At 40.6% G+C, this 20,926-nt stretch overlaps 3 protein-coding genes and 1 long non-coding RNA gene across 10 annotated transcripts in view; 2 read left to right on the top strand and 2 right to left on the bottom strand.

Moving 5' to 3' along the window:
• LOC5513197 overlaps positions 1-20,926 on the bottom strand; it is a 47,593-nt gene that overhangs the window by 19,283 nt on the left and 7,384 nt on the right. For 4 of the 5 annotated variants that reach the window (XM_048727714.1, XM_048727716.1, XM_048727713.1 and 1 more), the window contains exons 2-5: positions 15,369-15,732; positions 15,096-15,225; positions 6,398-6,511; positions 6,196-6,309 (exon numbers count right to left, since the gene is read on the bottom strand). In XM_048727714.1, coding sequence (XP_048583671.1) covers positions 6,196-6,309; positions 6,398-6,511; positions 15,096-15,225; positions 15,369-15,728 — 718 coding nt within the window. In that variant the 5' untranslated portion in view covers positions 15,729-15,732. Of the gene's footprint in view, positions 1-6,195; positions 6,310-6,397; positions 6,512-15,095; positions 15,226-15,368; positions 15,733-15,928; positions 16,544-20,926 lie in introns of those variants that run through there. The other variant, XM_048727715.1, reaches the window with a different exon arrangement.
• Positions 6,578-11,215, top strand: LOC125563044. Of its 3 annotated transcripts, XR_007308071.1 has the most exons (5): positions 6,605-6,791; positions 9,217-9,326; positions 10,547-10,634; positions 10,845-10,902; positions 11,160-11,215. It is a non-coding gene; the product is annotated as an uncharacterized LOC125563044 (long non-coding RNA). The 3 variants fall into 3 exon arrangements; XR_007308070.1 differs by having other exon boundaries at positions 6,578-6,791; positions 10,547-10,902; XR_007308069.1 differs by having other exon boundaries at positions 6,614-6,791; positions 10,845-11,215.
• LOC125563042 lies at positions 6,954-11,487 on the bottom strand. Its single transcript, XM_048727712.1, has 3 exons — positions 10,754-11,487; positions 10,119-10,620; positions 6,954-9,946 (listed from the first exon to the last, which is right to left on the bottom strand). Exons 1-3 carry the CDS (start codon positions 11,485-11,487, stop codon positions 7,499-7,501), a joined length of 3,684 nt encoding a protein of 1,227 aa, XP_048583669.1. The 3' UTR covers positions 6,954-7,498.
• Positions 15,801-17,220, top strand: LOC125563115 (proline-rich P65 protein homolog). Its single transcript, XM_048727942.1, has 2 exons — positions 15,801-15,804; positions 16,289-17,220. The coding sequence occupies exons 1-2, from the start codon at positions 15,801-15,803 to the stop codon at positions 17,218-17,220; spliced, it is 936 nt and encodes a 311-aa protein (XP_048583899.1).

Here is a 20,926-nt window from a genome sequence, read left to right as displayed (position 1 = left end):
TGTTAGGCAATGTTTCTTTCACTAGATATGAATGTTCTCTACATTGATGACGTCACAATCACGTAACCCTATTGGAGTACCCCACTTGACACCAACATGACACCTACCGAGTTTGGTTGCCATACGATGTTTCCTTCGTGTAATATAAATATCTTTTATTTTGATGACGACAACATATTTTGCTTCTAGTGACGTCTTCGATGACGCCACAATCACGTGACTATATTGTTGCACTCCCTTTATACCTACATGGCACCTACCAAGTTTGGTTGCCATACGATGTTTCCTTCGTGAAAATAAATATTTTTTATTTTTGATGACGTCATCATATTTTTGCTTCTAGTGACGTCATCGATGACTTCACAAATCACGTGACCTCAGTTTTGCACCTCCCTTGACACATACATGACACCTGCCAAGTTTGGTTGTCATACGATGCTTTTGGGGGACGGACGAACATCGCGTCACCAAAACTCGAGTCGATGGGTTACCAATATTTGTTACCATATTTTTGTTAGGTATGGGGCTCCGCTCATGCGGCGCTGCGTGGGAGCTCCGCTAAAAATACGCGTGCTTTCAATTTGTTTACCAAAGCTATCCGACTGTTAGCCCAAACACTTGTTGTCTCCTTCGCAGCCCCCAGCGGTCGGAATCACAAAGCGCTCCCCGCCCGTAGGGGCTGCTCAGATACAAACTACATTTCTTTCCCGCTTTTAGCCAATCAAATTTTGGGTACCATATTTCGAGAACCGTTCGCGCCATGGCAAGCATGCCAATCACGATCCGTGTATTATTATTCAAAGAAGAAGCGTGAGAACCGACACTTGTTTGTTTAGTGCTAGTAATCCCTGTGAGATGCGGGAATGCTCGAAACACAAGACCAAACTGTTGGACTTGTTGACAAGGGCGAAAGAAACCCATTTTGAGGGAGTGAAACCTTTCAAGTTTTGCGGGGTCCAGCATCCTTAATCGTTCTCGAAGTCGTCGTGGGAGAAAAAAGTGCAAGATGGCGTTGCTACGGGAAATTGCAACACTATCGAAGCTCTTGGTGTTTTCCCATCGCCTGCAAGGCTAAGCAGACGCTTTATTCTCGGTTTTTCTCTCTTTGAATGCACTTTTAATTTCTTTTTGTACAGACTGAAGATTATCTCTTGCTCTTTGAAAATTTGTATAGTATAAGTCCTTTAGATTCTCTAAACTTTCAAAGTCAACTTCGAGACACAGTTGGATTATTTCGATTTTTCGAATACCTTTAGATTTTGTCCTTCCCTGTTATTATCTCTTTACAAAAAATAAAACAATGGTTGTCGATGTTTTGGATCTTCTTTGGAGTAATATTCATCCTACTATCCATTATTTGGGAACTCTGGCGCTCATCTGTTTTGAATATGTGGAATTCCCAGCTGAAGTTTTCTCAGAGTATATGATTTCGCGCTAAAACACGAATAACAGTTCAATGTTTTTTTTTATTGGCTCATTGTTCAATGGAAAGGCATTTGATTGGATTAGCCTTTTGACATCATCTTGATGTACAGACAATGGGAAAGGAATGTTGTTCGAATCTGAGCAGCCCCTACGGGCGGGGAGCGCTTTGTGACTCCGAGCGCTGGGGGCTGCGAAGGAGACTAAAACACTTGCTGTTTCAGACAGTTTTGGGTTTTTTTTTTTTTTTAGTCAGAAGAAGATATATATATAGTTTACCTTCGATTTCAAATTCATCAACATACAGTTCAGCTTCGATTTCTAGATGTGGAACACGTTTTATGTGTTCGCTCTTTTTTCTTAACTCAGGAGAACAAATTATGATAAACACAAACAGCACGTCAGGAGAAAATGCCGTTTTGCCGTTTAGCAAGAAATGGCAAGAATATACGATTTTCTCAAGACTCGCCTTAAAAATTTGCTAATTTCACTAAATATGAATCTCCCGTCCTTTTACGTTAAGAAGTCAATCGATAATTTTACAATTCGTGGCACAAATGATTATGTGCTCCGGGATGGAATGTCTAAAACATCCATTTCTTATCATTTATTGTATTTATAAAGAAGCGAAATAGAAATTACCCCGAATGACGTGTTTCATAAAAGAAAGCAATGAGTGTTTTAGCTATAACCGATAAAAATGTCCATGTTAACCGGAAGATATGTCAAAATCTTTTATTTGTCAGTATCTGTTACATTTAAAAAGGAACGAAACAAATTGTTGAATGTATAAATTTATACCGTCCCTGAGTTCAAATAGGAATGTATAAATTTATACATTCCTTTTTGAACTCCGGGACTGTATAAATTTATACATTCCTTTTTGAACTCCGGGACTGTATAAATCCAAAGTCTCCTCAAAATTTAGGAAAGCCTTAGGAACACAAAATATGTTAAGAGTCCTTGAAATGCGGGAGTATCTTTACTTAATCGTGCTTTAGTGTTTTTTTACTGTATCTTTAGGGACTTAATCGTTGAAGGATCGAGTATGGCCATTTTGTTATGAATGGTAAGGGTCGAATATCAAATTATTGTAAAAGTAGAGGAAATTGAAATAACTGAAGGGCTCTCAAAGGAGTAAGTTACGGATATGTGAAAAAGTAACGAAATCCATTATGTTGAAAAGGATCCGACGCTTAAATTGTGTAATATCTGTAAGTCTGCACAAAGGCTGTGATTGCAGAAATTGTCTAATATTGTAAATTTCAAATTCGTTACTTATAGTATAACAGAAAAATCCCATGATTCCGGCTAAAATAGAGCTAATGTCACTCCATTTTCGCCAATTTTAAATAAAATACCCCAAACGGCAAAACGGCATTTTCTCCTGACGTGGTGTTACATTTCAAAAGTCCCAGAACCAAGTTTTTGAGCATATCCCTATATAACATGACGCCTTTTTCATAGTTCTCATGCAGTTGAAGGAATTTTAGTTTCACAGCGGTGATCTTTTCCTTTGTCAAAGCGAAAACACGGATCGTATTCCCGTCATCATACGTCTTTGCTAAACTTTCTCAACGCAAGACACCCAATCTAGATCATCATTTGTATCTCAGATGGCCAAAAATCAAGTACTTGAATAAGCTTCACAAGCATGTCCTACATTATGCTTTCTCGGCGACACTTATAAAACACGATTCGATTTTGATTCCACTAATCTTCCCCATCATCAGACAAACGTTGTTTGTTTCTTTACACTAAGGACCGCCTTCAGAGGAGCTTCATGTCCTCATCTCCAGGCATGTCGATATACTTAGATATCTTGCACAGTTAGCAAGTTTTCAGAATACTCCTCAGGGTTTCGGAATGTTTTTCTGTGTTTTCGATAATGGCGCCTGCAAGAATTCTCGTTCAAACCCTTGTGCAGGTTGATGACGTCATACCTCCCGAACAATCAAAAACGTTTGTCCGACAGACGTAACGCTTATAATAGTAAAGATAAGGTATATAAATTTTCATATTAGCTAAAATTAGGATTTCACAACACAGTAAACCACCGGTGATTGCCAAACACATGAAAGCACGCCTGGAATTGGCAAAAAAAAGCAGCATCTCGTTTTCCTTCAAAGGGAAATAAGGGATTTATTATCCACTTGATTTCAAAATATATTGTGTATTTCGTAACATTTTTTTGCAAATCCCCGCTGTTCTTGCTGTGCACGTGCTCATTTTGTAGGGCCAACACCTGAAGGACTGTTTTCAAACGCTCGTATTATTGCTTTTAGAATATTTTCTGACATCAAATTGATTATCTATACCAATGCTTTATCTTAGGATAAGTAGATCAAAAAAGAATCAGGTTTATAATAATTCGATGATAGGAGCACTTTAAGCATTTTTCGAATTCCGAGCTTTGGACCATGTGTTTCAGGACACCAAATCTTTCGGACATATCATAAAACAGATAAATTCAACCGTGCAATAATGGAAGTGCATTGCTCAAATAAACGAAATCAAGTGGTCACTAGAAGCTTTAAAAAAGGGTACGGCTGTTAAAGCACAGGAAAGCTAGTTTGTTTAGCACTAGGTTCTAGGTCTAAGGCTCTATGGCTTGGTGTCTTTCCGAGTTTATACCTTGATTCGAATTTGTGTCGCAAATAAGTGTTAATTATTTATCAAGTGTTTCCAGTATTTACTTAATATATAGATTTAGGCAACGCCTAAAGGCGGAGCCAGCGTGCAACCAATTTGAGCCATAACTTGTTTTGTTTGTTTAACCTGAAAAAAAAACTTCTTTTAGGTGTTCAAAGGTATCATTCGATTAAGTAAAATTGAAGAATTGAAATTGAATTATAAATATTTACATCAAAATGGGTGCTTTTTAATTTTTGTCAACATTTAAAACAATATTACCGCACAACATGTTTCCATACATTTTAGCATATCAGGAGATAACACTATGTGTATATAGTATTCGTCAGGTGAATATGCTACATACTTCCCTATACTGTCCCAATTTCCTGTTCCCAATTTATTCTCTTGGATTCTTTCTTTGATTTTTGGGCTAATACTGTACTCTTAAAAATATACACTTTGTTTGGGTGGTTCGTACAAAACTTGAATAGGTCAATGTACCCACTAGACCCCTATATTGAAGCATCAGGGCATTTAAGGGTTTTATACACCTGTAGTTTTATTATAATTTCACATCACTTCTGTTTACGGTGCTTAATTATCTGTGCAAAAATTTCATGATAGGTCAAATGGTGCATACTATAAAACCATTTATTATATGGGACTACTAATAAGAGTACAGTGCTAGAAGTTGATATTTGCAAATATAATCTCAGTATTTAGCTAAATTTGCACTGTTAATATCTTTCACAAAATCTGTGGAGTTAACTAGTACAAAATATAGCTAGATTTTTTTTACTTAAAAGCCTTTTTTTATATAGAAGGGAATTATGTAGGTAGTAGGTAGCTAGTGTACCCCTTATCAACCTTTCTTTTCTAGAGTCAAACCGGGGGGACCAGGGGGTTTCAGAGAAACTAGTGGGAGGCGCGTACCGCCCCTCCGGGCCTCCCAGCCCCGTCTCCCGTCTTAGGCCTGGGAGGCGCGAATCCCCCCTCCGAGCCCCCCCAGCCCCGTCTCTATATATCAGGCAGATAGTGCTTCACGTACATAAACAATCGGCAAAAGCTAATGTAGGCCAAATCGATTTCACGTACATAAGCTTTTGCCAAAACCTTATGTAGGCCAAATCGATTTCACGTACATAAGCTTTTGCCAAAACCTTATGTAGGCCAAATCGATTTCACGTACATGAATTGGGCGCACAAATACGTGTGCACACGCACGCGCCCATGCGTGTTTGAGGTATTAGCAATGAATATCCTTAGTTTGGTTTGTGTTCCAATTGTAGTTTCAGAGCTAGAGCTGTTACCGTAAGAGCATTAAAATCATGTATTTTGGGTGTGGCTTGGATATCATAGCAACAGTAACTGCCAAAATTGGTATCGAATGATTAGTCTCAATGAGGTTAATGATATGTGAAATAATAAAACTGCTAAGTCTTTTGCTTAAAATTTTTGTTGTCTTGGGTATCATACCCCCTTAACGCCGTCATTGCATGTGGCTCCGTTCTTACAAGAATTGTTTTCGCATTCATCAATATCTAAATAAAATAAACGCTTAGTAATAAGAAATAGCTAACAAAGCAGTAATGGAAGAAAACGTGTAATGTCATATGTGTCTATATTAAAATTCACCAACTAGAGAACTATCACGAATCCTGCATTCTGATTGCCCGAATATTAGTGATAGACGTACCCTGGGTACCAGAGCCTCCAGACTTTTCTCGTCCAGTGACGCTTAGGCAAAATGCCGTGACGAGCGAAGCGAGGAGGATCTGTGGGCGGGCGAGTACCTTTTTTAAGTTCCAGTCTGGAATTACATGCCTAAACCGGTTTTGCGGGTATGACGTAAGTCACACAACATGTAAGCTTTCCAAGTTTTTTTGTTATTTTAATACTCGAGTGATAAAAAAGATCGCCGAATGGCCCATGGAGACATTTTTCTTCACTAATCTCTGTCATATATGCAACAACACTTCGAAATCGCCGATAATTTAAGGTAGTATTTTGAAGTTTTCAATTCTCAGCGGGAAATCCCCAGGAGATGTAACACTTTTATCGTGTTTGTTAACAATTAGTTTACATTTTTCAGAAAATGCAAGAATCGTCTACTCTATTGAAATATAGTTCGTGACTTACCCGTCTCGCAGTTTGCGCCGGTGTACCCTGGATTGCATGAGCATGTGTAATTGTTAACGCCGTCATTGCATATGGCTCCGTTCTGACAGGGAGTGGTTGCGCACTCGTCAATATCTGTGTGAGAAAAAAAGGCCGCCGTAGCAGGCTGCTAGATTGATCTATCAGTATATAAGTTTACTAAGTGTAGTATAACTGTACTAACCAGTTTCGCATGTGCTTCCTGTGTAACCAGCAGGACATACGCACGTGAAGCTATTGATTCCATCAGTACAAGTCCCCCCGTTTGCACAAGGATTACCAGAACATTCATCGATGTCTTTAAAGTAAAATAAGAAGACGACTCACTCAGTGCCTCTAAGGCACGGCTGAATTTTTCAGTTTTACCCCCAGCATTGATTTTGGCCGCGGGGGCCTAGGTACCATGTATCCTTGACAACACAACAGAGGCGCTGAGGTGACGCTCTTACTTCAGATATGGCGAATTTTGTGAGCGAATTTCGTAGTTTTAGAGTGTATAACAAAGGAAATTGGCCGAAATATCATGGAATAAATGGTCTGCAAGTAGTTTCTTTCGGAATGTCTATTGCGGGGAAAAGGTATGTAAATAATCAAAGCTATAACTGTGTCATGTCTTCGACTTTGTTGCGGCCATGTGCGAAATATTCCTTCGATGTATTCCATTCCTGTGATCCCAGCTATTATTCTTTTAACCCTAACCACTCTCAGAAGTTATTGTAGATCTTTATGTTTTTTTTTTATGTATTTCAGAGATACTAAAGGCTTGCTTTATGTTTTAACAGTTTGATTGATCCGTTTGGTTTGAATGAAGTTTGTTATTTAGGATTTGTTTTCATTAAAAGATTATAACTTAATTACCAAGTATCGACCGGTGGTTAATATTTTAGTTATTGATTTTAATGACATAAGCATCCATAGAAATTGAAATTAGTCTCTAATTTGGGGGATGGGGGACTATTTAACTAATTTTGAAACATTTTATTGAGATTTTTAATGCCATTATTATTCGCAATTTGATCATCACTTTTGAAAACTGTGGTGGCTCCTAAAAGAGCCGTTTGGTTTGTGTCTGTGTTTGATTCCTAAAACAACCATTGAACTTTGGAGCTTCTGGTTGAAATGTTGATCTTAGATAGGCCTCTTGTAAAACTGCTGGTCTGTAACTGGCTCTAAACCACTGGGGCTGAGGTGGATGCTTGGGTCTATAATGTGATCCCCCATTGCTTCAGAAGTGCACTGGCATACTTAAGTTGTTTTAACAGTGCTGATGCTGTGCTGTCCTCGTTCATGAACTGGGGTGTAGGAGCAGTGAGGTTGTGGTCAAACAAAAACTGCTTTTCCCATGCAACAAGGTCAGACTGTATATTCTTAGTCTTGCATGCTTTTTGTCAAGAGCACTCACTTCTGTTGTCTTGCCAACAACAATCTCCAGAGCTTTCCCTAGCCTTGATGTCAACTCAGTTGAGGAATCTGTTGTTCTTGTGGCTGGTTCTGGTGTAAGTGAAGTTGGTAAAGATGTGGTGGAATTCCCTTCATTTGCATGTTTCTCTTTGGGTGGAGGGAGATCCGGGTCAATGCAGACTACTTCATCCCGGGCCAGGGTAATACCAACTACATTTTCATCTTCACTCTCTGTGGCATCCATGATGTCAGCAGTGGCTATAAGAGGTACTGGTGGTACCTCTTCCGGTAGGGGGAAACCTGCATTGTGACAGACTACTTCATCTGGGGCCAGGGTAATGCTAACAGCATTTTCATCTTCTTCACTTGTCTCATCTGAGGCATTCCTTGTGTCAGCAGGAACTGATTCTGGGTCAATTCTTATTCTAAGTGTTGTCCCATCGTCTTGGTCGATTCTTAGGAGGTGAGTAGGGAGGGGAATGCTGTTGGCTATGCAATGTTTCCAGCAATTGTCTAGTCTCTCAGCCTCTTTTTTCAAGTTGCTGGATCGAAAGTGGTGAAGAGAGGGCCCACAACCAGAGGGAATGTCTGTGACATCATGAAATTCAACTCCATCTTCAACTTTCTTCCACCAAACACCTTCTCCTTCAACTAAGAAGTCACTTATTTCTTGGAGGTGAGCTTGCCATGCATGGCTATGCCTTTGAATGAGCTCCTCAGGTATGACAGTGTTCTTGGGAGATGGGAGGCAAGTTGCTAGCTTGCTTACATGGTCTTGCTGTCTGAACACATCATCTCGTTGCAGGCCTATCTGGCGCTCTGCTTGCAAGCGGATGAAAAGGTTAGGTATTATTTGCCCTTGATGGTAATTCGATGTCTGCTTCGTGATGCGCTTGATACTGTTAAAGATCCTTTCTTGTCGTTCTGCATTAGCAGCTTGTCCAGACATTAAGCGCAATGTACTGGTAGCATGGGCTGTCAGGTTATGAAAGTACACTCCATACAGTTTTCTTGAGGTTAGCTTCTTTGTGTCCTTCACAAAATCTATCAACAATATGGCGTGGTACCAGGCTTGGTTGCTATATCTAAGAATTGAGGCCGGAGATCTTTGGCTGTCTGCCGCGTAGAGGAGTCTCTGCATCTCAACCAAGGTGTCAATGGCAGCCATGGCTTTCTTGGACATGATATTGGACTGGTGTGCCACCCCAGCAGTTTTGATAAGGGCTTCCCTTTGGTCCACACATCTCTTGCTGTCTTTCCCTGCCAGACTGAGTGTGATTGTCTCCTCTATCAAAGCCTTTTCTTCACCCATCAGATGGCTTGGAAATTCAGCAAAGAAATTTGCAATATGATTGCCAAGATCATGAAGAGGCTCGCATGGTATGACTTCATAAGATTCTAGATTAAGGTTGGTCAGGGATTCTGTTGGGGTATTAAAGAGAAGTGCAGGCACTCTTTGTTTTCCTTTCATTTCTTCAGTGAGTAGTTTCTGCATCTCCATTTTCGTTTTTCCTTCATAAATGCCCCTTGATGCCAGTTCCTTTTCAAGCTCTTCTTTTTTCAGACCTTCCAGTGGTTTAGCTTTTTTCTGTTTTGATTTAGAGAGGGAGACGGTCCCCCGAAGAATTGCCTGCTGTCTCTCAGTAAGGGATATGGCCTCCAAATTCAGAGTGTAGGCCAAGTCGCTGGTCATGTCACAGTGTACTTCACAGGTAGAACAAAAGTAGTTTCCTCCTTTCTGTTGTCCTGTCTCAAAAGCTCGCAATGGAGAGTCTCCCTGACAAAACCTCATGATATCAGTGTATGAAATACTGTTGTCATCACACAGCTCTCTGACACATTGGAGCCTTGTCTCCGAATATAATAAAAGCTCATGGTCAGAGCTCCCACATTTTGCAATAAAATGTAGCTCTGGTTCTTCAACCAGCATTTGCACATTAACCCTTCTTCCATATTTTGCAGCATACTCCTCATCTGTAAGGAACACTGCCTTGTCATAAAGACAGGTCATAAGGCACACCAGATATCCAGAGTTAGCAACTGTTGAGTTATCTAGCCATACCATCAGATGCCTTGTTCTTTCATGGCTTTTTAGCTTCTCCCTCATGTCTGGGACTGCCATACCATCCACATACTCGTTGATCTGCAAAAGCCTTGTTCTTAGCTGTTCTGCTGTAAGCTCTGCTATTCCTTCCTCTGTTGTCCCCCGGAGAAACTTCTCCTGTTTTTTTAACATTGTCCTTCGGATATTGGCAAGGGGCATTTTTCTACCATCAGTATAGACATCCACTTTTTTTATTTTCAGATCCTTTGTAAGGATAAGCTTTTCATACTGAAAAACAAAGAGAATATGCAATTAATTTCTTCAGATAAAAGACATTGGAGACATATTGTAGAGACATTGACAATCTAGTTCATGTACTGAAATTGTTTTTGTTTTTATATCAATCTGACAATTGACTTTAACACAATGGCCCTGCAAAAAGTTATTTTTAACTGCCTACCTTTCGTGGTACAATCCGTTCTCCTATACTGTACTCCTTTGTGTGGATCTTCTGCAATAGCTGTGCTTTCAGTGTTTTCTTGTCTGGCTCACAGGGTATGCTGATCTCTCCCCCTTGCCCTCTCCTTTTCCTTCTTCTAATTACTGGATCCATGGGGTTTTTGCGTTTGGTACTAAACCGGTCAACATCTACTCCGTTTCTCACTAGCCACTCCTTCACAATCTGTCCGCCGTTAAGTGCAACTTGTCCACTGCTGTCTGTCACATTATACTTCCTAGCTAGAGCACTGTAATTGATAAGATGACCACCCTGGTACGCCTCAACCTCTGCTTTAAGCCCGGCCTTGTCCCATCCCATCCTCTCCATGTCCCCGGTGTGGTCTTTTTTTCTCTTTTTCTTGTTAGGCTCATCCATTCTTTCTCTTGCAGTGTTTGCTGGCTCAAACGACAATGCTCTACGCCCACGCTCCCATCCTCTAATGGACTGTCCACTTCCATAACATCTAATAATTAATTGGTATGTTGTAATTAATATCCCAATAAAACTATAGAAAATTGGACTCATTGATTTTTTTTTTCACTTCCCATCAAAATTTCTCCCAAAATTTTCTTTCAAATTTAAATAATTGAGCTCACCTCAAAAATGCAGTCTCTTTCATTTGGTTTTCTACATTTTCTTTTGATGAAGTGTAAATGCGGCGTCGTTCATTTCTCTTGTCATTTTCAGTTTTGTGTTGCAAGTTTATCCCTGGAACAGATGACAGGGCACTGGCAAGTGAACACTGGTACTGTTCTTGGAAACTTTCCTCATATTGCTCAAAGAGAGCTCTTGCAACATTTGTAGCATCACGTTTTCGTGCTTTTACAGTAGGGGTTGCATTTCGCAGACGCTGAGCCTCGTTGTTAGCGGCAAATATAATATTTTGCTTTGCTTTCCCCTTGAAGAAATTTGAGGTGACTGGGAAGTATGACATAACCTCTGTGTATCTGATTGCACAGGCTTTACAGTTCTGAAATGAATGTTCCTTTCTTCTATTTTCAGATAAACCTTGCCATTTCTCTCTAGAGAAAGTCTCCATAAACTTTGATTTTTCCTCAGCTTTTCTGGTGTTCCATTTGTTCATGGCATTCCTCAAACCAGGCAGCTTTCTATGGAATTTAAGGAACTCGATATCAAAAGCATCCCCTGTTACTTGTGGTGGGAAATAGCTCCTGTACTTTCTGTACTGCTCCCCCTTTACTCTCGCATTGTACTTTGTAGTGCTTTCACCACTTTCTCTCGGTAATGCCTTTTCGACCTCCCTGGCCACCTGCAATGCTATAACCTTCCCAAATCCACACGTTTGTGGACATAGAAAGACCCCTGCCATCTCAGGGTGACTTTTTTTTTTATAAAATTCAACAACTAGAAGACAAAAATTTTCGTAAAACTCGCTGGGGAAAAAAACTTTGCACTTTTCAATTCCATAACTACACCAACTGCGCCCACTGTTTGAAAATCCCGCCTAAAATACACAAAAGGACATGCGCAATAATGTGCTTTGTAATCAGAGTCTTTTTATTTACTGTAAGATTCAAGATTCCATTTATTTCCCTACCATAATCATGCTGTTTACTTTAATCGTTCTAAATTCAGTACGTCTTTCCGTTCATTTTAGACGATCGTTTAACTATATTTAAACAGTTCTGCATGGGATACATCTCTTGTTGTCCCTTTGTCGTTTAACTAAGAAATCTCTTGCAATTTTCGTCATTTTCTTCATGTATTCAATCAATCTACTGCAACAATGTGTATTCCCTTCACAGGCCATCCGCCATCTTGCTTTCATTGTATTTATGGAAACTGACAACCGCTGATCACTTTTTAGCTGAGCCTGCTTCGATCTTTCCAAAGAAAGAGCGTCAGCTTTTATCGCTTTTGAAAAACACCTTAGCTATTAGGAAACTGCAACTCTCAATCATGTTTTAGAAGTTTAATCCCTAAATGATTCAAATCCAAGGTGTAAGTTTGGAAAAATAGTTTTATTGCCTGTAATAATGCAGTGTATTGTGACACATCGTTCTGAATTCTACAATTATCGATCAAAGCCCTCAATTTACTTCGTCAACAGCTTTGGAATACAAATTTCCAGCTTACATTTGTATACTCTGGTTATCCCTCCTTCATTTAGCATTGGAATTTTGGAGTTTTAATTACGTCCTGTGTGTCTGCAGGGCGCCAGAAAAAAGGATGTTTTTTCACAAGCTTGTAACACCTTAATTATGTCACGTGAAGGTTTCCATGGCAACTGAGTAGTCGGTAACATCGAGCATGTTATGCAGAAAAACTACGCCAACTTTCAGGCTGATTGGTTAAAAAATGCGTTGTCAAGAATTTTTTAACTGAGTCCGTCCGGTTTTTACGAGTTCAGCCTTGCCTTAAATGCACTGAGCATAAGTATACAATCCAGTCTGTGACAACTTATTTCAGTTTTGGCTTCTGGATAAAGTTATTTCCACTCCAGAAAATTGTTTTTCAATAAAATAGTAGGCACAGAAAAATGACGATCACTACCACATTCGTCAATCTCTTAAAAGTGAAAAGGAAATTCTAATTAGTATATAGTTTAGTCGTAACCGATTTATTTAAACTTTGGCTTCCGGATATGTTTTTTTCACTCTATGGCAAATTGGTTTTGCAATGAACAATTAAGGCACGCAAATGTTATGTCTTTACTGCACGTAGTGCGTTGTAACAGTAGCTTGTGCTAAGACAAATGTTTGCCCTTTCCTTATAAATGGATCGCGGCAATCATCTTTCACGGGTCAATATGCAACGACTGTTAATCATCCATAGCTCTAGGTGACTGGAAAATTGCTTTTAGCACAATAGAAATTACTTCAGCGGATCTTCTCTGTTTTCACAGAGGCAGAAACTATACCAATGCCATATACGACTCCAACGCAGATATCCTTAATAGTAGGGTGGCTTAGCGCCCAAAAAAATGGCAGTTTAGTGCACTTTTTAGTAGAAGCACCAAACTTGGCACAAATGTCCCTTAGGTCAAGCAAATAACTTTTTCAGGGGGGTGCCAAAAATATAAGACTCGCGGGGGGGGGGGGCAAATTTGTCATTTTCAAAAAAATTAGTGATTTTACTCTATCAGTAATGACATAAGAGAAACCCAAAACAGCTAAATGGTAGTTGTTACATGTTTATATAGTGTAACGATCTTTTTTTAAGATTTTATTTCCTATTTCCCTAGAAAAAATGACATTTAAAAAACGAACCAAAAATTACACTACCCTCACCCCCATACCCCCCCCCCCCCCCCCCCCCCCCCCCCGGGGGGATGCAGCTTGGTAACAAGCAGCATCTAATTGTAGGACTGGATCAATTAACACCTGTAGCAAATTTCAAGGTCATTGAACAAGTTTATGAACGAGAAATGACAAGGAAAAACCGAAACATGCCTCTAAAGTGAGAACCGGAAGTGAGAATGCTGACCGAAAATGAACATTATACCCACATAATTTATAGAGAGAGTGCTTTTAGTATGGATTTGAACAACAAAATATATCTTGATTAGACCATTTCCTCCAAAAAGAGCATCTAAAATTTTGTTTCAGTTACAACGAAACGAAAATATGATTCAAGGACGTAAATAGCGCAGAAAATGCGACAAGCAGACAATAGTTGTTACACTATCGTTTGTATTCTGTGACTACTGGACGATTTATACATTCCGTGCAGTTGTACAGTTCTGTGTAAGGCAATACTAGCCTTCGCGCATTTGTAGCAGGAACTGAATCATCCTATCCAAGTAGACATCCAGAGTCGTGAGAAAACGAAAGTATACAGAATACAATGTTGTGCAGCTATTATCTGCCTGGTCACAGTGTCTGCACGATTTACATTCTAGATTCATAATCTTATTTTGCTGTAGCTGAAACATAATTTTATATGCTCTTTTTCTGGTGAAATGGTCTAATCAAAATATATTTTGTCGTTTAAATCCACCCTAAAAGCACTCTCACCATAAAATGTGAGTATAATGTTCACTTTCGGTCAGCATTCTCACTTCCGGTTCTCACTCTAGAGGCCTGTTTCGGTTTTTCCTTGTCATTTCGTGTTAATAAACTTGTTCAATGACCTTGATATTTGGTACAGGTGCTTACTTGATCCAGTCCTACAATTAGAGACAGAGCAAAAAAATGGCAAGTTTTCCCAATATAAGATCTGGTTAACTTCGGTAAGGTTGAATTTTTGCATAGCGGTTCCTTAAGTTATGTTAACCAACATAACAAAAAGTGTTTTTTCAAATGAATTCGTCTTCGAGATATGAGGCTTGAAGTGCAATTTTCAAATGTTTAAAGTATGAATTCTCCTCCTTTTTAGGGAGAAGTCGGGCTCTGATCAGAAATTAAGCCAACTTTGCGCGCTAATATCTAAATTTTATATCTTCTAAATTTCTTTAAAATTTGGAATTAAGCTTTTGGTCATAGGAACTCCTTGTAAGTAGAATCTTGAGCTTATATTAAGAATTGAAATATTTCATGCTATTTTTTTCCTCTGTCTGCTTGTTACCAAGTTGCATCCCCAGGGGGGGGGGGGGTAGTGTAATTTTTGGTTTGTGTTTTTAAATGTCATTTTTTCTAGGGAAAATAAAATAAAATCATAAAAATCAGATCGTTACACTATATAAACATGTAATATGTATCATTTAGCTGTTTTCCGTTTCTCTTATGTCATTACTGATAGAGAAATCACTGTTTTCTAGACAAAATTGCCCTCCCCCACTGAGTCTTAGATTTTTGGCACCCCCTGAAAAAGTTATTAACTTGACCTAAGGGACATATGTGCCAAGTTTGGTGCTTCTACTAAAAAGTGCACAAAAAAAGTGTTAAGCCACCCTACTATAACACGACGCTGTTTCTCTTGGATTTACTACGTGGGCCCTCACAAGCTTTACTTTGACCTATTTTAGTTTTCAATTACCTGTCTCGCACTTCATGCCTGTATAACCAGCTACACATTTGCATCTTTCACTGATGGTTTCGCAGTCAATTTCACAAGTTCCTCCGTTTGAACAGAAGTTGTCTCTGCATTCTTGTAGGCTTGCAGTAAACTGTCGATAACAAAAAAAGTATGATCAGAATAGGGGCTAATTATGCTGCTACATTCTAACCAAGATTGTTAAAGAGTGTCGATCCACTATGCTCCCGCCTTAAAATGAGCCTCAGCTATCACTTAAACAGAAAAAGGACTTACCTGAGCAGACCTCAACTGTGAATATATCCATTCCGTTTTCGTTTCGAACTCTGGATTATCAGGATTTGCGTCGGCCATCATCTCAACTCCGTATGTGTTCAACTCGCAGGCCCCTCCTTCCGGACGAGACACTTCGTAGTTCACCGATATACACCAGTCTTGCTGAAGACACCGCTGACTACATGACATCTGACTTTGACCCTGAAGACGCTTTTTCACATGCTTGCTCCGAAGAACAAGGTTAACTTGAGTGATGCGCGCGCCTTCAGAATGAATCGAAGCTGGACAAAAGGACTGCTGGCTGGTTGAGGCTAGAGCCAGAAGACAGAAGATTTGTAGTACAAAAAGAACAGTCTTCATTTCGCTGAGAATAACAAAAGAAAAAAGATGAGAATCGCTTTGAAGAACTAATAAATTCAAATAAATTCCGAAATGGGTAGAAAACGGCCTCATCCTAAGCCCGCTCACACACAAACTAAACACTTCATTGCTGCTCTTTTCTCTTTAAAATAAGCATTGCTCTGCTACTGGCTGATGCTAAGAAAGAAAAATTGATTTGCCTCGGTTTGTCTTGAAAGATGTGATAGTCAATCGACGAGGTTCCCTGCAAACTAACAGCTCAGCAAAGAAAAGCCTAACCCATACAACACAACCGTCATACAACAGAACATCCCTTCAATATAACAACACAACAGCCTTACAATACAACAACATAACAGCCTTACAACAACACAAAAGCGCTGCAACCCAATAGCACAACAACCAAACAGCCCTACAACAAAAAAGCGCTACAACGCAACAGGTCTACAACACAACAGCCCCACAACACAAAAGCCCTACAACTCAAACAGCCTTACAATAACACAACAGCCCTACAAAACAACAATCCAACAACACAAACAGCCCTCCGACTCAAACAGCCCCAAAGCACAACAACCTAACAGCCCAACAACACGACATCTCTACAACACAACAGCCCTACAACACAACAACCCTACAACACAACAACCTAACAGCCCAACAGCACAATAGCTCTACAACACAACAGCCCAACAACACAGCAGCTCTCCAACAGAACAACCCAACAACACAGCTCTACAACGCAACAGGTCTACAACCGACCGAACAATACAACAGTCCTACAACACAACAGCTCTACAACACAACAGCCCTACAACACAACAGCCCTACAACACAACAACCTAACAGCCAAACAATACAACAGCTCTACAACACAACAGCCCAACAACACAGCAGCTCTACAACAGGGCAACCCAACAAAACAGCTCTACAGCGCAACAGGTCTACAACCGATCAAACAACACAACAGCCCTACAAAACAACAGCTCTACAACACAACAGCCCTAAACACAACAGCCCTACAACACAGCAGCTTTATGACACAACATCCCAACAGCTCTGCAACGCAAGAGGTCTACAACCGATCGAGCAACACAACAGCCCTACAACACAACAGCTCTACCACACAACAGCCCTACCACACAACAGCCCAACAACACAGCAGCTCTACAACAGGGCAACCCAACAACACAGCTCTACAACGCAACAGGTCTACAACCGATCGAACAACACAACAGCCGTACAACACAAAAGCTCTACAACACAACAGCCCTACATCAGAACAGCCCAACAATACAGCGGCTTTATGACACAACATCCCAACAGCTCTACAACGCAACAGGTCTACAACCGATCGAGCAACACAACAGCCCTACAACACAGTAGCTCTATAACCCAACAACCCAACAATGCAACAGGTCTACAACCGATCGAACAACACAACAGCCCTACAACACAGACAGGCAAGCAATACAAGAGACCTGCAACTTAACAACACAACCAAACAGACCTACAATAAAAACAGCCCTACAACTCAAAAACAGCTTTGCAGCACAACAGACTACAACAAAAACTCACAAGGCCCAACAACACAAACAGCCCTACTAGTCAAACAGCTTTACAACTCAAACATTCTTACAATACAGCAGCCTAACAATCCGACAACACAACAGCCCTACAACACAACAGTGCAACACCCCTACCACATAATAATACACAGGCGTACAATACAGTAACAGATAACACAACAGTACTACAGCATAAACAGCCCTACAACACAATAATACAACAGCCGTACAATACAATAAACAGATAACACAACGCTACAGCTCTACAACACAACAATACAACAGCCGTGAAATACAATAACAAATAACACAACAGCACAACAGCCGTACAACACAACAGCACTATAACAATATAATACAACAGCCGTACAATACAATAAACAGATAACACAACGCTACAGCTCTACAACACAACAATACAACAGCCGTGAAATACAATAACAAATAACACAACAGCACAACAGCCGTACAACACAACAGCACTATAACACAATAATACAACAGCCGTACAATACAATAAACAGATAACACAACGCTACAGCTCTACAACACAACAATACAACAGCCGTGAAATACAATAACAAATAACACAACAGCACAACAGCCGTACAACACAACAGCACTATAACACAATAATACAGCAGCCGTACAATACAATAATACACAGCCGTACAATACAGTAACAGATAACACAACAGCATAAACAGCCCTACAACACAATAATACAGCAGCCGTACAATACAATAACAGATAACACAACAACACAACAGCCCTACAACACAACAATACAACAGCCGTGCAATACAATAACGGATAACACAACAGCCCTACAACACAATAATACAGCAGCCGTACAATACAATAAGAGATAACACAACATTACAGCTCTACAACACAACAATACAACAGCCGTACATTACAGTAACAGATAAAACAACAGCACAACCATGGGCGTAGTGAGGGTATGCTTGTATAAGTTCCAAGTCATCCACTAAGGGCTCAGTCTTGGACTGCACGCACATGCCTCTTGAGTAAGACAGGTCAAGTGAGGGTATGCTTGTATAAGTTCCACGTCATCCACTAAGGGCTCAGTCTTGGACTGCACGCACATGCCTCTTGAGTAAGACAGGTCCATGTGTAGGAAGCCACGTGGGTATGGGGTGACCAGATGAAGATCTCCGAGAGAAATCAAATCTGGCGTCTTGTTGGTCGCCGTGCACTTATCAAATGTAGGACATCTGGGACAACCTGCCAATACTTGATTGGCAGATTCTTTGGCTTCAGAGACATTGTGATACCCTGCCAAAACTACGCCATTGTACTTTTCAACTTGCCCATTCCCTTAAGGGTTGTAGCTTGTGGTACGGCTTGCTGCTACCCCTTTTTCTGCCAGGAATCCTTGGAGTTCACTGCTCATGAATGACGCTCCCCGATCAGAGTGTATGTACGCCGGCATTCCAACAAGGGAGAAAAGTGAGGTAAGGCACTTGATAACAGTAGACGTTGAAACATCTGGGCAGGATAATACAAATGGGAATCTTGAATACTCATCCATGATGTTAAGGAAGTAGTAGTTGCCATTACTGCTAGGTAGAGGCCCCTTGAAGTCAATGTCGAGTCTTTCAAAAGGCTAAGGGGCTTTGATAAGAAGAACCTTTTCTGGTTTGTAGTAATGTGGCTCCTAAACGGGCCACCTACTGACAACATGCTTGATTTCATCTAGAGAATAAGGCAGATACCGGGTTGACACAGCGACACATAATGTAGTTTGTACAAGGTATCCTCATCGGTTGCAGCAGAACAGATGGCTCTTGAAAGAGTGCCGGAAGAGATATTTCCTTTTCCTGAACGATAGGTATCAAAACTGTAACTAGACAACTCTAGCCTCCACCTCATGATTATGTCGTTCTTTATCTATCCCTTGTGTCGTTGGTCAAACATATAGGCCACAGACTTTTGGCCGATCTATAACTTAAAATGCCTTTCTGTTAGGAAATGCCTCCAATGCCTTACAGCTTCTACTGTGGCTTGGGCTTCTTTCTCTACAGATGCGTGCTTGAGCGCACTGACTTGGAGAGTTCGTGAAAAGAACGTTACCGGCTTTCCATTCTGGAGTCGCTCAGGATCAGGGCCGATGTTGCCTTGCTCAATGACATAACCAAGAAGTGGTAGGCGCCGGGTAGAAAAGACACTCTTTGCCTCGTTTTCGCAGATGTTTTTGTGCTTCGCAGCTTCTAGGAAGTTCTTCAGGTTGTCATCGTGGTCTTCTTGGTCTTTTCCACATATTGTGATGCTGTCCAGGTAAGGGAATACCGCCTTGAGGTTATTCTCCTCCACCAGCTTGACAATTTCCCTTTTGAAACAGGCGACACCGTTAGTTACACCGAAGGGTAGACGTGTGAAATGAAAAAGGTTACTACGCATCTTAAACGCGGTGTAGGACTTGTCCTCCTCCTTTATCAGGACCTGATAATAGACGCTCCGAAGGTCAAGTGCTAAAGACCCTATACTGTGCGATCTTGTTCATCATTTTACCCATACTTGGTAAACGGAAAACGTCCAGATTGGTTAAGCGGTAATTGGTCTGTAAGTAATCAATCACCAACCTCTTCTTGTGGTTTTCAACCTTCATAACAGCCACTTGGGCTCGCCATGGTGAGTGACTTTGGTTAAATGATACCTTCTGAGAAAAGCCTTGTCATCTCCTTGTCAATGAATTCAGAGTTGTCACTCCTGTTATTCATGGACTTAGTAGCGACTGGGTGACAGTCTGGAGTCAGGTTTACACTCACAGATTCCAACGACTTTGAGAGTGACTTCGGGCTGGGGACTATTGCGAGGGTCGGTTACCAGACCGCAGCTGACACTTTATCTTTAGGCTGTACTGGCTTCCCACGTTTCCACAAAAGAAATAGGAATTGCCTTCAGGTGCTGCTGCGGCTAGAATGCTGGGAGAATCAGGACATTCTCTACCCTGGTAGCTAGTAGGGATTGTGCTGAATTGATAGGCTGTGAAGGTGCTATAAAGGACTTCCAACTGCGCATACATGATTCCAAGGACCTAGCTTGATCAAACATTGACTTGAGATCCAACAGCCTTTGTCGTATCAAATTTTACTGCAGTCCGGTGATAAATGTATCCCTTATACTCTCCTCGCAGTACTTGGCGGCCGTGACTCTTTTGAAATTGCAAACCTTGCTTAGGGTCTTCAGGGCTTGCGGGCCTTCATCGAGTGTTTTAGTGGGTTGTTGCTTTCGAGTGGTGAGGACATGACGAGCAAAGATTTTATTCTTCGGCTTAACAAAGAGTGCTTCTAGAGTCTCGATAGCTTGATCGTACTTCTGACATTCCTCGATGTACTGGAAAATTGAAGGCAATACAAAGGTGGCGAGAACAGTGAGCTTGTTGAGACCTTTTTGTGGCAATACCGAAAGGAAATTAGCGAATGTCTTTTGTGTAACCATTCTTTAACGGCTGAGGTGTAGTTTGGAACCGTATCCAGTCTTTCCGGTCGGAGAACTGTATCCATCGAATTAGTTGAATTCCCGGGTCTTGTACATCTCGGATTTTGTACCTCTCGAGTTTTGCCTGGAATCTGCAAGGTTGACTTTATCGTAAAAGGCAGGTCT

Source organism: Nematostella vectensis, chromosome 5 (genome assembly GCF_932526225.1).
Source record: "Nematostella vectensis chromosome 5, jaNemVect1.1, whole genome shotgun sequence".
In the NCBI taxonomy this organism is placed as follows: Eukaryota; Metazoa; Cnidaria; class Anthozoa; order Actiniaria; family Edwardsiidae; genus Nematostella; species Nematostella vectensis.
This window is presented reverse-complemented; position numbering and strand designations above follow the sequence as displayed.

Coding starts and splice junctions, on each gene's coding strand:
- LOC125563042 (XM_048727712.1), bottom strand. CDS start 11,487: ATGGCAGGGGTCTTTCTATGTCCACAAACGTGTGGATTTGGGAAGGTT. Junction 10,621..10,753: donor AAAGAGACTGCATTTTTGAG/GTGAGCTCAATT, acceptor ATTAATTATTAG/ATGTTATGGAAGTGGACAGT. Junction 9,947..10,118: donor AACGGATTGTACCACGAAAG/GTAGGCAGTTAA, acceptor TTTGTTTTTCAG/TATGAAAAGCTTATCCTTAC.